General features: G+C 53.0%; 3 protein-coding genes across 3 annotated transcripts; 1 reads left to right on the top strand and 2 right to left on the bottom strand.

The window, feature by feature from the left end:
* Positions 1-455: 455 nt before the first annotated feature.
* On the top strand, positions 456-4,722 carry STEHIDRAFT_97694 (uncharacterized protein). The gene is made up of 10 exons (XM_007304415.1): positions 456-623; positions 691-2,677; positions 2,754-2,865; positions 2,951-3,090; positions 3,177-3,207; positions 3,322-3,472; positions 3,537-3,827; positions 3,908-4,088; positions 4,173-4,359; positions 4,436-4,722. Exons 1-10 carry the CDS (start codon positions 480-482, stop codon positions 4,509-4,511), a joined length of 3,300 nt encoding a protein of 1,099 aa, XP_007304477.1. The 5' UTR covers positions 456-479; the 3' UTR covers positions 4,512-4,722.
* A 94-nt stretch (positions 4,723-4,816) lies between these two features.
* STEHIDRAFT_97690 (PHF5-like protein) lies at positions 4,817-5,762 on the bottom strand. Its single transcript, XM_007304414.1, has 6 exons — positions 5,721-5,762; positions 5,628-5,660; positions 5,516-5,552; positions 5,316-5,419; positions 5,104-5,226; positions 4,817-5,033 (listed from the first exon to the last, which is right to left on the bottom strand). Exons 1-6 carry the CDS (start codon positions 5,737-5,739, stop codon positions 5,017-5,019), a joined length of 333 nt encoding a protein of 110 aa, XP_007304476.1. The 5' UTR covers positions 5,740-5,762; the 3' UTR covers positions 4,817-5,016.
* A 253-nt stretch (positions 5,763-6,015) lies between these two features.
* Positions 6,016-13,728, bottom strand: STEHIDRAFT_121701 (uncharacterized protein). Its single transcript, XM_007304413.1, has 16 exons — positions 13,330-13,728; positions 12,982-13,212; positions 11,987-12,806; positions 11,259-11,928; positions 10,722-11,200; positions 9,941-10,664; positions 9,706-9,873; positions 8,775-9,644; positions 8,383-8,718; positions 8,086-8,326; positions 7,396-8,026; positions 7,257-7,337; positions 7,121-7,204; positions 6,846-7,059; positions 6,629-6,778; positions 6,016-6,561 (listed from the first exon to the last, which is right to left on the bottom strand). The coding sequence occupies exons 3-16, from the start codon at positions 12,515-12,517 to the stop codon at positions 6,365-6,367; spliced, it is 5,376 nt and encodes a 1,791-aa protein (XP_007304475.1). The 5' UTR covers positions 12,518-12,806; positions 12,982-13,212; positions 13,330-13,728; the 3' UTR covers positions 6,016-6,364.
* Between the last annotated feature and the right edge of the window lie 315 nt (positions 13,729-14,043).

Here is a 14,043-nt window from a genome sequence, read left to right as displayed (position 1 = left end):
CAAGCCAGCTAGTGCCTGAGATGTCTGACAGCTGAGTTTCGTCCAAAGTGAGATGTGTTGCAGTTAGACACGTCGGACGAAGGTAGGAGGACGGAAAGCTTTGATCAGAGGAAAAGGCTGAAAGGATTGCGCTGGTCCAGCCCATACGAGTGGTGACCAGAGCAACTTCGATTTGTGAGCACATGTCTCGAAGATGCCGAAGTTGAGTATCAAAGCCAGTCATGAGATAGCAGCCCCACGGAATATATCAAAGAATAACCCGGCATTTTCGCACATATCCGATACAGGGAACGTAGAAAAGACGAAGATAGCGGCGAACTTGGAAGACGTCGTCAAAACTCGAACAGGGAAGTCACCGCCACAAAAAATGTGCCTTACGTAAACCCAGATAAACAGCTCTAATTTTAGCGCCCGTAAGATTCAGATTGTGAGAGGCGCTTCGTGGGAAAGCGAGAGGAAAGTCGACAACGACGACGGCGATGAACTCTTATGGGTCCAGCTCATCCCTCGCTAGCGACAAACCCGACAAGCCTCTCGTCGTGAAATGCGCCCTCAATAACAGGAACAAGAAGGTCACTTTCGAGTCCGCCAGGAATTGTACATATGACATCCTCAGGCAACGAGTAACGTCCAGTTTACCCATCCTTCTTTGGGGATTCATCGCTTACATATGTATCATTGGTATACTAGGCTGAGCAGGCTTTCATGCTCGCCGCAAGACCGTTCGTTTTCAAGTGGAAGGACGATGACGATGAGGAGACGCAGATCACAAACGATGCTGATCTCGCAGAGGCCATCGGTTACTTCCACCAGGGTGCGGACGAGGCCCCAACGTCATCTTCGTCGTCCATACTCTCCGGTCGAAGCTTTCTCAGCAGAAAGATAACGGTCAAACTCCAAATCGATGTTGAATATGACGGGCCGTCTCTGTCAGACTCTTCGTCTCTCGCTAGTGCTGAAGAGTATCAGCTCCCGGGTGGCAGCGAGTTCTCCTTCTCCTTGGGTGCCCGGACAGACGAACCTCCGGATGACGATGCTGTAACGGTTAGCTCCCGAGATACAGGAAGTCGTGGGGGATCCAGGAGGCCGAAAGAGACGTTGTTTAGGAAGATATTTGACAGTCGTTCCCGCTCACCTGCCGATCGCCACCGTGGGACGCCACCGCCATCTACCTCGAACGGTTCACGATACCTTGGCGTTCCTGCCTCAGATGCCCATTCAGCTCATCCCAGCGGCTCATCCTCATATAAATTCAACCCACCCCCACGCTCTGACTCCCTCACGAGCGGTACCCCCGCCGCAGCCTACCGTGGAGGCGAAACAAACCCGTCCTCGTCCGCAGTCTTCGAGCGTCTCAAGCTTCAGAGCAACACACAATCTCCTTCTCCCTATGGCAGTACACCCCTCCAGGACGAGCGCGGCGCCGCCTGGCTACAAGACCAATCCATGCGTGTCATCAAAGCCACACTCGGGACTCTTCCTTCTCCATCCTCCGAAGCAGACACTTTCTCTCTCAACACCGATCACACCATTCGTTCTGGCTCCGACCCAGACCCGGAAGCGATGGATGGCGATCTTTCGCTCGAAGTCGACCATCGCGGCAAGTACTATTATGCATACAAGTCTGGCTCTGGTATGTCCGAGGCTTCGAGGGACTCGGACGATCCATTCCGCGACCAGGACGGCGATGGAGACGCAGGCTACGAAGCCGGTCCCAGCATGGCAGGTGGGACACCGATTGATGGGGTCCATAAGGATAGGCCATTTTCGCTCACCACTCTCGACTCGTCTGCACAGACGGATTATCCACCTTCATCAGAGACACCATCCTATCGACGCTCACATCCGTTCTCGTTCAACTCGGACCAGCCGCAGCCACCTCCATTCGCCCATCAATCACATACTACTGATGGATTCAGCATTCCGCCGGAGTTGCTTGTTCCAGAAGAGGTCACAGACTGTTCAGAATGTGGCGAGATCCTCGACACAATGCGATATGTCTGCACGACTTGCGGAGAGAAGAAAGCTTGGGGGCGCGCAGAGCTCAAGGCGTTTGCTGCCGTTGGAAAGGGCAAAGGCAGAGACATATTTGGCGGTGGGTCCGAGAGCGGGAGCAGTATGACCTATCCACCCCCAAACTATGGCCACGCTTCGTCCTCCTCCATATCAACTCTACAAGGCTTCGACACAGACTCCTCTTCAGGGTCGGGTTTCAAATCGAGACAACTTCCTCAGATTCCGAACCGTCCCCCACATCTGAAACTTCATCCCTCTAGCTCACCTTCCACTACCGCTGTTGGGTCTAACTCCGGTATTTCAGCCGCAGCATCTAATTCAACCCTTAATCTCTCACACACGCACGGACATCGCTCACAGTCCTCTGGCTCATCATTCGGCACACGCGTAGAAGGCTATGAACTCTGCGCAACATGCATTCAGTCATCAGGAGTCAATCATTCGTTCAGTGCTACTCAGGCTGACGCTAACGGGTTTTTGACGTCGGGTTCAGGGTCATTTGGTGGGTTTAGTGGCGATGGGAGTGGGAGTTATAGTCCGAACTCGCCCCTGGAGCAACAAGAATTGAGTGTGTTGCGGAGGAGTGCGCCGAAGCAGAAGGGAGCGTTGAGACATGCATATCTGGAGAAGATGTGGGGCTTCAGCGGGTGGGAGGACGTCGGTGAGTACATCGTATTACGATTGTCTTTACTGTGCATGGGTCATGTCTGATGGATAAACATACTAAATGTTGACAGTGCAAGACGATGGGCAGACAAGCAAGTGTTCGGGTTGTCAGTCTATGATATTCAGCAATCGGTACAAGTGTGCATCTTGCGAGAACTTCACACTTTGTCGAGCATGCTACAAGTACGTGATCAGGTTCTTTCTCCCCTCACCGCCACAACTATCAGACCGATTACTCAATTACAAAAAAATTTCGTCGTGTTATCAGCGATGTGCACAACATTCACCCCGTCCACGCTTTCCTCGCCATGCCAGACAAACCTGCCAGATCAAGGAGTGTCCCAGATCTGATGAGCCAAGGCTCGAACGGGGATGCATCTGCATTCTTCGATGCTGCGGATGAACCTTGTACGTTTCATCGATCCTTGGAACTCTACCTGGTCTGCGCGGCAGGTAGCCATGATACTAATGTCTTCTGGATTCGTGTGGCGTAGCGCTGAAGCATCCCGGGGTCAAATGCTTCCAGTCAGTTTATTATATTTATTTTATCTACTCACCACTCATTCTCCCTCGTCGTCGAAATATTTATCCAATGCTGATTATCGATCTATCTTGTTCCATTTATGTGTGGATCTGCAGCTGCATGCAAGACGTCGTCGGGGCTCGATTCAGATGTATTGACTGTACCACCATGGACGTTGACATTTGTGCCAACTGTGAGGCGGCTGGACTGCCAGGGAACCTTGACTCGTCAGATGGAGGACATAACTCGTCGCATGTCATGCTCAAGGTCGATTCTTCTTTTCGCCCTCTCAATCATGCCATATCGACTCTTATTCTAATGTTTTATGTAGATTCCCACCCCGCTCAACACAACCGAAGTCATGTCAGTCTCACGTCGCGCGTATCGCCTTCACCATGCCCGAGGACAGGTCGCCACACCAAGTTCCGCCGGCCTCACACGCTCCAGTCCGGGCAGCGCGTCGTCTGTATTCGGTAAGACGGTGATGAATGGGGACATGGGCATGGGAGCCGACGACGATGACGAAGATCATCTCATGCTTTGTGACTCATGCGGACAGAGTATTGTCGGGGTTAGGTATCAGTGTCTCTCGTGCCCTGGAAAGCCGATCTCGTATAATCTGGTATGTCTAATTTTTTTTCCGCCACCCAATTCTTTGAATGGTGTTATTGATGATCAATTCCTTATTGTGTGGTATTTTAGTGCTCTTCATGCGAAGAAAGCTCCTACCACGTCCACGACGCCTTCCATATCTTCATCAAGCTTCCACGCCCTGTTGACGAGCTTGGACCGCTGCAGTCGTCTTTGCCTATCCTGCCGAAGTTGTATAAGGAGCCTGCGGGGCCTCCCGGCGGCCTTTCGTCCAGCTCGCGCAATCCTTCTGGTTAGTCTTCACCTCTCCATCGCCATCCCAAACCCCTCTGAATAAGTCCCACCACTCTGATTCACGTATCCCTCTTTCCAACAGCCTACCTCCGCGACCTGCGTCACAAATCCGCACTCTGCGATCGTCACATGGAGCCCATCGTTGGTAAATGGTACCGTTGCGTGTACTGCGCGAAGGATCTCTGTGGGGATTGCGAGTCGATCGACGAACACGATATGACGCATTGTTTCATGGTGTTCAAGGCCCCGGTGGACATCGGGCTCTTTAAGTGCGTTTACTTTCCTCGTCTTACTTCTCTTGTTCCCCAAGACTGACTGACGTGTGGTTGTACTGTTTGTGTGCAGACATTACGCGGATTTGGAGAATCCGGCAGGGAGCCCGCCTGTGCTGAACGGACCTGTGTACTACCCGAGAGATTGATCATGAACAGACCATTACTTTGAAAGCACATGCCTATTCTGAATGATCATCGATGGAAGTCTCATGCACTGTATTACTTCTGCGTTTCTTTACTGCTGTTGCTATCGGACGGTTCGTCCTTATGTCTATCTAGCTATATCTATATACTTGCTCTGCTGTTGTATGTCTTACGAGTCGGTGATCATAAACAGATGATTTCACGATACGTTGCCCCCAGGATCTGTATGTTGCCGTATTGTGTCCTGTTTTGCTGACTGTTGCTGTGCTATTATGAGACGAGAGCGGGTCGGTCACATAATCTAGGAGAACAATGAAGGTGTCATATTACAGATAGCGTGGTACATCTCAAACAGACCAGACAGGCGAAATGGGAAGATTTAGTGAAGAGGAAAGCCGAGTCCGGCTGACGGTGGATCCAGCAATATTTTGACCGAGCGAACGTGTTCCACGCGGTATGTTGGCCATCGAAAGGATTCGAGCACCGCAGGCTCCTAGCCACAGATGACTAGCCCTTCTTGAAGCCTGTCCATGGATACGCACGACGAACTTCATTAGGACCACCCAACACTTCACGAGATGAGAGATGACGCACCGAGACGACGCCGTTCGTAGAACAGATCCGTTCGACTGGCTCCTAGGTTCACGATCTTTGGGCATCCGTCCCTATCCTTCTCCAGTCTCGTGCATTCGGCGCAGTAATATGCGTCAGAGATACCTGATCATACAAAGAGACATGCATGCGTAGGTCGTGAGTTTCAGGTTACAACCGTGTATTAAAAGAAAAATAGATGCACAGGGACGTACCAGGAGAACCACAGATGATACAACGACCACCGTACGTCCCAAAATTGCATTCATCACAGATCCGGACGAGCGTTTCGGGACGAACGTACGAGTCACATACCGGGCTGTTTGAATCAATACGGGGGGCACAAAACACTTTCGTCAAGGACAGGCAACGTAGCGTGGCTGGATAGGACATGTCAACAGAATAATTATCTTACCATTTCCCGTCACATTTCTCGCATAGACGACCGATGGCTGAAGGGCACAAGAAGAGGAGGATGTTGGTCAGTCAGTATGAGATACTGTATTGTTGGATGACGAGCTACGTACCGATGCCTGGCTGACGCCTGCACATAATAAGATCTGGTGGTAGAGTTACAGCAATCAATAAACAGCATTCGTCAGAAACGAAGGAGTACGTACCGGGATGATGCTTCGACATAGTGGTGGTTTAGGACAAGACGCGGTACGCGCCCATGACTGTTGTGTGGCGAAGAGATGGCCACACAGCTGACTCAGCCACCGGTGCGCCACACTTCAGGAAGGCCACCAAATTTAAGAGGAGGCGCAACTCAGTTTTCTCGAGAGCAGGATGGGCCATTCTGAATTCACCAGGCATGTCTGACAGAGTTCGCATGGCGGATCTCAAGCACACAATCTACTATCACAGTCATGAACATGAATTACGTATATAACAAACATCAACAATGGAATACGGAGAATATGGATGAGCAGTCTACTACATTGACGATGGAAAACACTCAGAAGAACTCGGAAGAAGGAAATGTGAGAAGCCTGAGGAAGGAAGCTGGATGATAAAAGCACATGAAAGTGGGTGTAGTAGTTGGTTCAATTCTGATCATGAGCCGTAGCAGACAGAAAGAAGAGGGTCATTGAAGGGAAAAGGGAGACAATGAATGTGACTTTAGCGATAATACATTAAACGACGACGACGACGGAACCATGCAACGAGACAGACGGACTGAGACGGAGAGAAAAACAATGTCAGTACTACTTCTTCGTCATCGCACCCATTTCTCCTACACTCGACACTCGACATGGAAAACCTAAGAAAGATGGAAGCTCCCAACGCCCTCCTTCATCGCGACACGCAGCTTCTCCCGCATGACTTCCTTCGTGCTGTATTCTGGCAACTTGAGGTAGTTAACGCAAGTCATCACAGAGGGAAGGTAGTCGTCCGCTGAGAGTGGCGCCTCGTGAGGCTTGCGCACAACCGTCAACGGTGGATTCAGGCCACGGAAACCTGAAGAATAATTGGAGACGGGTGAGTCCATGCAAGGAGCGCCCGGAGATCAATGGCATACACGTACCTCCGATGGGTAATTTAGGACTACCGGTGATAAACTGAAGGTACTCGCGACGTGCAGAAGCATCATAATCGCTCATAATTTCAATGAGACTCCTGATCGCCCGGCTCTCAACGTTGAAGCCGTGATCCGCCTTCAACGCCTCGCTCAAAGCTGTCAAATGACCAGCCAAGTTAGCTTATGCCCAGTACCGCCGGAAGTGAATGGACAAGAGACGTACTCTCGCTACTCCAGTCCTCGTCGGAGTTACCGAACAGCATGATGAGCTCGTCCACGGTAAAGGCTTGCAGATCGGTGATGGGGAAGACCTTGGAGAAACCATCCTTGAAGGCTTTGGCCTGGAGCTTGGCACCATGCCCAATGATAGCGTCGATGACTTCCTGAATATATTCCTCGACGTTATCCTTGGTGACGGGGGTGTTCTTGCCATCCGACTACAGAGGTGAAGGAGCATGTGTGAGAAACCCTCCTATCATCAATTATGCGATAACGTACCCGAAGCTCTATGTCGTATCCGGGGACGGTGAAGTCCAAAGCAAGGTCTTCGATGTCGACTTCAGCTTGAACGAGTTCCTGTAACTGGATTATATGTCAGTAAATGGCCTCAACAGCGTGGAAAGAAGAAACTTACTTTATCGCGACGACCATCCTTGGCAGTGTTCGCAAATCCGCGCAGCTTCTCGAGCGAGTTTGCCAAATCGAGGTCGACCAACTACCGAACACATCCACAGTCAGAAAACATCCAAGCATATAATAGAAGTATGACCCACCTTCAACGACTCGATCGTCAACGGTATCTCCTCCCCGAGTACGATCCTCAAAAACACCTTATTAAACGACATATCTATGATCCTGGAATCCAACATCGCCTTCGCCACAAACTGCCCGATCACCCGAATGATATGCGTCCTCTTCTGCCCTCCATCGTTCGCGATATCCTCCGGGCTGATCGGCGCAGGGAACAATCCCTTCGGATGGAAGACGTGAGTACCCGACCGACTAGGGTCCTCGTCCCTCCAGATCTTCAGGTCTTTCCTCGCGAACTCTTTGGAGACGAGCGAGTAGAATTCAAGAGTGGGGCCGAGACCCGTGCCGACTTCCTCGAAGTATTCAACCTCGAGAATGGAGGACGACGAGCCATAGAGTTCGAAGACCTTCATGGCGGACTCGAGTATATGCTTGCGCGAAATCCTAACCTTCTGCCGCTGCAGACGTCCAAGGAAACCAACGTTGTCGTCCCTCCGCGAGCTGTCTTGTCCTCTGGCCGCTTGACTCTGCCACTTGAGAATAAGCCGGGCGTAGCCAAACGAGGTGGACTGGAGGAAGTTGTAGCGAGTAGCAAAGGGGAACAAGAAGGGGAAGTGCTGAGGAAGGTCCAGAGCCCAGTCCGGGAGGCATTGACTAAAGACATGACAAGTGAGTGACTAGAACTGCCTGCTGCAAAAAGAATATATTCGTACCTGGCGACAATCATAGGCTCCTCCAATTGACGAGTCAATTTCGCAGTCAACTTGTTGTTCACGAACGCCGACTCTGGCAAACCCCGACTAGAAAACACGGGCCGCTCAGCCTCCTTCACGCTCAGCTTGTGCAGTACCCGAAGCAGGCGCAGGATCTTAGCGTGTGGCGCATCCTCAGGAAGCGACGATAATGAAGGCGTAGGCGACCGGCTCCTTGACGACTCCGCACCATCGAGACGACCTATACAATCTGCTAGATCAGCATTTTAACAGTGGGTAAGCACACGCAAAACGTACCTTCAGCGGCAGACGGCGCAGGCCCCGGAACCTTCTTGAACTTCACCGTGTATATCCCCTGCCACAGTAAACTCGGTGGAAGCGACGACGGATTCCCAGCCGCCTTCTTCCTGAGTTCATGTTGATGGATTGCTCCATAGATCGTAAGGTCCAGCGGAAGTGTATGCTCATCCATCGAGAACTCGAGGTGCCAATCCGACGGTTTCGTCTTCAAAGCGGCGGCATATGAGCTCTTGCCTGCTGCGATGCTTCGCGGCGTAGGTGTGGGTGGAGGAGCTTCTCTCGGTGTTCCTACTCGTGTACCATCGGGGGTCTGGGCTTCGATCTTGGATCCGTCTATAGATAAGAGCAAGTCAGAACACGACAACAGTCGAAGCGAAGACAGCACTAACCATCCGCAACAGAGAGATTCACAGTCTTCTCCGTAACCGAATTGTCCGGGTCCATCTCCTCATCAAACACCTCAGCATCAACCTCATCATCCGTGAAGTCCGCGCCCAACTCCGGATCGAGCTCATGGTCGTGGTCATGGTCATGATCATGATCTGGGTCTGGCTCATGGTCATGTTCAGGGTCTTCATTATCGTTCACCACAGTTTCGCTCGGCGCAGGCTCGCCCGTCGGTTCCGAGACGGTGCTCGACGGTGGTACAGCAGCGGCACTCGTACTAGGACCTGCTTCATCTGCTGGAGGTGCGGGTGCTGGTGGAGGTGCCAAAGCAGACGTTGGTGCGGAGGTAGAAGCAGAGGAATCAGCGTTGGTCGAGTCGGAAGTACCGGCATTCTTTGCGCTCAATCTCATACTCCGCCTCCTCCCGAGCGTCGACGTCGACCCGGACGGACCAGCTGACGCTGACGAAGATGCTGCTGCTGGAACAGATGCAGATGACGAAGCAGTAGCAGCCATCCAAGAGCCAGCAGGTACACTCGAGCCTCCACTGGGTTCTCCTGGTGTAGTAGGCTTCGAAGCCCTCAACTCCGTCGTCGAGCTACTTGATGCACCGGCTGTAGCAGCTGCAGCGGACGAAGTCGACGCGAGATTAGATGCTAAGGCGGCGAGCATGCCTGAGAGACGTGGGCCACTGTAGGAGAGACCCGAAACGCGCGGGCGGAGATAGTCGTGCAGAGCTTGGAATGTGGCGATGGCGTGGATGGAGACGACGATGTTGTTGAAGCTACGAGGGATGTCAGAGCCTTCAGCACCGACGAGGCGAAGGCGCAGTTGCCGGGCGAGGAGGGATGGTGAGCTGCTTCGCTTAGTATCTGAATAATGCGAGATATTGAGTATGTTTGCCGAAAAGGAACTGAAAAGTCGAATACGGACCATCGATGCCTTGGGACACGGTGACTACATCAAACGACTCCATCCTAGTGAGACTCTCCTGCAACTTCTTGACGAAGACCGCAAGGGGCGACTGTGGCGTCCCGTAACCTTTCGCCTTCTTCGGCGCAAACGCCTCCATCAACATCTCCTGCCTCCGCTCCACAGACACTACCAAAAAATATTCCAACGCAATGAGTAGAGAGCTCGAGCTAAACGAAAATGCGGAAAGACTCACAGCTCCTCTCTTTATCCGTCGCGAACAATAACAACGCATCGATCACCCCACTCTGTAAAAGCTCGAAGCTCGAAACCGCCGTATTCGCCGAAGCGAACAGCGCCGCCAGCTCCTTCAACGCACCCATCATATCCTTCTCCTTCTCTCTCTCCGCTCCTCCCGTCTCACCCATAACCACATCCCTGTCTTTCCCCTCTTCCCCAATCCTCTCCACCAACTTCCTCAACACCGAAAATACGTCGTCCGCATCTCTATTATCCTTCCCAGAGAGATACTTAAACTTGATCACCCTTGCCCTCAACGTCACCGCATCTTCCGGGTCCAAACTCATGCTCGACAATTTCTTGAACCCGGGCATCGAAGCCGCCAGAGCCGCCGAGATCGGTATTGGGACCGACGTAGGCAGGGTTGGTGCCGCGGTGGGCGTCGACGCCGACGCCGCGTTGGCAGACTGATTTTCGGAGCCGCCAGCAGGAGCAGAAGTGGAATCCGAGGAGCCGTCCTTGTCTTTGTCCTTTTCCTTCTCTTTTGATTTGGAAGTAAGAAGGGTACGCGAGGCGAGCGTCTCCATTTCGTGGAAGACACCCTCGCGGCGGAACGCGGCACGATATTCGTCTGGGACTTTGATGAGGAGGAGTTCGACGAGCTGCAGAGCGCCGATGACGAGCGTTGGGTGATCCTTCGAGGACAAGATGGACGAAGCAAAACTTGCAACAGGGACATGCTATACCAGAATATAAGCCACACTGCAGTAAGGAAATGATACAGAAAATAGGCCTACCGTCAACACATTCTGCGCCTCCTCTCCATCCAAGAAGCTAATCGCCTTCAACAAGCCCGTGAGCGTCTTGATCCTCACCGTCGTAATCACGCTCGCCGCATAAACATCGATCAAAATCGGCACCATCAGCTGCATGAACCTCCCCACGACCTCTTTCTTACTCTTCAACAGCTCCGTCCTATCCGGTGCACTGCTCCCAGCAGCGGCAGCGCCTGGTGCAAGAGGACCAGGAAGGACGGCATCCTCAGCAGCATCGGCGACGCTCTCAGCAGGTGTAGCAGCTTCGGAATTAGCGGCGGGCGTGGATGGGTTAGTGGGAGCGATGGAGGAAGAACCACCGATGGCGGCGGCGAGCATGGAGTGGGCTGCTTGTTGTTGCAGAGCGGCCTGTCGAGCAGCTGCGCGTTCGGACTTGGCCTTGGCCTTGTTCAACCGCGACAGCGACTTCTCGGTATAGCTCTTGTGATCAAAGACGCCATCTTTACGAGGAAAAAATGGTGAGTAATAAGCCACGGATATAATGAAATAGAGGCTCACCTTTGGGAAGAGGTGGCAAAAGCTCCGAGATGAGACTCAAAGCCTCCTCCACTTGATCCTTCGGCCTATGCGCCAGATTCTGCATGACCGTCATATCGGCTAGGCCACCACCAAGCCCCTGTCCCCCATCAGACGCTCCCTGCTCCTCGCTCTCATGGCTGGCCTCCACACTCGGCAACACACCCGTCAAGATCTGGTAAAGCGTATCCACGATCCCCGCTTCCAGAAGCACGACAGTGATTTTCGCACTTGCCCGTGCAGACGTTGCCAACGCTCTCAACAACTGTGTGAAAGTGTTAGTCGCAATGAGGGGCGATCCTCCTGCGGGTAGCAAGAGCAAATTGATAGCGCGGATGAGGTCGACGTCGACGAGAGATTCGAGGTTCTCGTGCGAGGAACGGTAGTAGGATTCTATGACACGAATGACACAAAGGCAGGCGAACTCGACGAGTCGTTGGTCAGAGTATCCGAGACAGTTACGAATGATAGGCCACACGCCACGAATCATACCGATGTGCTCTGGTGGCACATTGCGGCAACAGTTGGCGGCGGCCTGGAGGGCGGTTCGTTGAACGGCGATGGAGAAGAAGTCGAGGTAGTTGAGGAGGGCGGCAAGACCATTCTCGCGTACTATAGAGCTGGGGAACTCTTCGGAGATCTTTTCGAGAGTCTATGGACGGGGAAGTTAGTAAACTGGAGAAGGAGAATGAAGAGTCATAAGAACTCACGCTGAGGGTCTGTTCGGCAAGGTCGATGTAGGATATTTCAATGAGCTTGCTACACAAGACAGGAATGGCGCCGTGATAGACGACTGTGTGCGCCACGCCCGGTAGCGCCTCCATCAAGTTTGCCAAGCATCGGGCAGCGAGCACCTGGGCTTCAAGATTGTCGTCTCCCTGGTATTGCCCACCTCCGCTCATAGCAAGAGCAGCAGCAAGCGCGGCGTCCTCATCTTGGTTCCCAGCATCATCGCCATCATCATCGTCATCATCTCCCTCTCCGCCTGTTCCGCCTAGGATCTTCACGAGCTCCCTGACAAAGGAATCGACCTGGAACGAGCCGGCAAGGGTATCCTCGGTGCTAATACTCAGCAGCTCGCTGAGCTCCTGTAGCGTAACAAGACGAGTAGTCGGGTCGGCGGTGGGCTTGATGTTAGTGAGCATGGTCTTCAGTCGGGAGCTAAGGCCCATCATGTAAGACCCCAGCTGCCTGTAATCCGCAAAGATAGCCATCGCCGCCGACTCGTCCAAGCCTCCCATTCCACGCCCCGAATCGCCTCCGCGCCCTCCGAGCTCATCGTCCCCTCCATCGTCTCCCCCACCACCGCCACCATCATCGTCATCATGACCATCGTCGTGCTCGGCATCCTCTTCGAGATGATCATCCTCCCTACCCCCATCCATCTGATCATCGTGATCTGAGTCTTCGTGTTTGTACTCGACGTCCATCATGTCCATGTCGTCTTCGTCTGCTCGGGAAGGTCCAGGAGCGGTGGCCATAGCTTTGCTCTTGGCGGCTGCCTTGCCCTTTGCGCTTGCGTGGGATTGTCTAAGACGGGAAGGACGACAATGTTTAAGAAATAACATTAGGAGAGATGTGGGTGGGGGAGAGGGAGGACAGGAGGAATGAAGGGTAGAGGGGAGCGGGAAGAGAGAGAAAGGGTATATGAGAGATCCGAGGGCGCCTAAATGAAAGATGGGGGGATCCGAGCTTAGATGCTCACCTAGTCGACTTCTTCGGCATGTCTGTGGCGGTAGATGTGGCTGGTCTGGATCGGAGAGAGTAAGAGCTTGTGGTCGTGCGAAGACGCTTGGTAGATGAAGACGATAGTTGAGGCTGAGATTCTTCGTCCGAGGCGGGTTCGGGAGCGGCGCGCTTCTTGCCCTTGGTATCGCGTGTGGGTTCGTTGATGGTCAGGCCTGAGGCAGTAACGGCTTGCGTGGAACGACGAGGTCTGAAGAACACGAGCAGAAATACAAATTCAGTCAGTCTGACTGCAACACGGACAGGCACTTGTGCACTTCTCATACTCCGGCCTGATTATAAACGATCAGCAAAAAATAGTACAGACCTCTTGTTTGCGCGTTCGTCAGAGGCTACTTCCTTGCCCTTTCCCTTCCGTTTGTTGCTGGTCGTGGCAGGAGCGGAGGCGGAGGCAGTGTTCGCGGGGTGGTTGGCGGTGGACCGTGTGTTATGTCTACCCGAAGAAGATGAAGCAATTTCGGTACTCGCAGCCGCTTTCGCTCTTGTGCTCGACCTGAGTGTCCTCGCGGGGGTGCTAGTGTTGTCGGTGTTGTTGCTCTGGGTCTGTGCGGTGCTGCTCGTCGTCGTCGCTGTCGACGCGGACGGATGAGCGGTGTCGTCGTCGTTAGTCAACTGTGTCGGAGGAGTCGGTCTGGCTGTGGATTCTGTGATAGACGGCGGTGACGAGTCCATTTAGAGTCTGCCAGCCATCGATCCTGGTCGTGAGCGTGAACGTTGTCGAGAAGGAAGAGGACGGTGGCGAGCAGCTACGCGTCCACCCACGGCCCGCCCCGCGGCGGTGGCTGACTCCCCCCAAGAGCACGTATCATCGCTCCTCGTATTTCTCCTTCTGGTATGTCTTTTGTCAAAAATATATGTCTACAATCTGAATGCTCTTTCGGTAATTCTTACGGTGAGCGAGCCCATACTTAGTACATGGGGCCACTCCTCGACCCCTTTATCTGACCTTTTGTTCTCTCAAGTGGATATTGCTTTGTGGTAGTCCATTCTGGGAAGGTGTTCGTCCCGAGCTTCTTTACCA

The sequence above is a fragment of the Stereum hirsutum genome (genome assembly GCF_000264905.1).
Source record: "Stereum hirsutum FP-91666 SS1 unplaced genomic scaffold STEHIscaffold_7, whole genome shotgun sequence".
In the NCBI taxonomy this organism is placed as follows: domain Eukaryota; kingdom Fungi; phylum Basidiomycota; class Agaricomycetes; order Russulales; family Stereaceae; genus Stereum; species Stereum hirsutum.
Note: the sequence above shows the minus strand (reverse complement) of the source record. Positions and strands in the feature narration are given on the sequence as shown.

Excerpts from the sequence above, each read along its gene's own strand:
- STEHIDRAFT_97694 (XM_007304415.1), top strand. The coding sequence starts at position 480 with ATGAACTCTTATGGGTCCAGCTCATCCCTCGCTAGCGACAAACCCGAC. Across the intron at positions 624-690 it reads ATGACATCCTCAGGCAACGA|GCTGAGCAGGCTTTCATGCT; the intron begins GTAACGTCCAGT and ends TTGGTATACTAG. Across the intron at positions 4,360-4,435 it reads GTGGACATCGGGCTCTTTAA|ACATTACGCGGATTTGGAGA; the intron begins GTGCGTTTACTT and ends GTTTGTGTGCAG.
- STEHIDRAFT_97690 (XM_007304414.1), bottom strand. Across the intron at positions 5,553-5,627 it reads CAGGCGTCAGCCAGGCATCG|CCATCGGTCGTCTATGCGAG; the intron begins GTACGTAGCTCG and ends TGTGCCCTTCAG. Across the intron at positions 5,227-5,315 it reads TATCATCTGTGGTTCTCCTG|GTATCTCTGACGCATATTAC; the intron begins GTACGTCCCTGT and ends TTGTATGATCAG.
- STEHIDRAFT_121701 (XM_007304413.1), bottom strand. The coding sequence starts at position 12,517 with ATGGGAGGCTTGGACGAGTCGGCGGCGATGGCTATCTTTGCGGATTAC. Across the intron at positions 8,027-8,085 it reads GAGCCTATGATTGTCGCCAG|TCAATGCCTCCCGGACTGGG; the intron begins GTACGAATATAT and ends TCATGTCTTTAG. Across the intron at positions 7,060-7,120 it reads GATACGACATAGAGCTTCGG|TCGGATGGCAAGAACACCCC; the intron begins GTACGTTATCGC and ends TCACCTCTGTAG.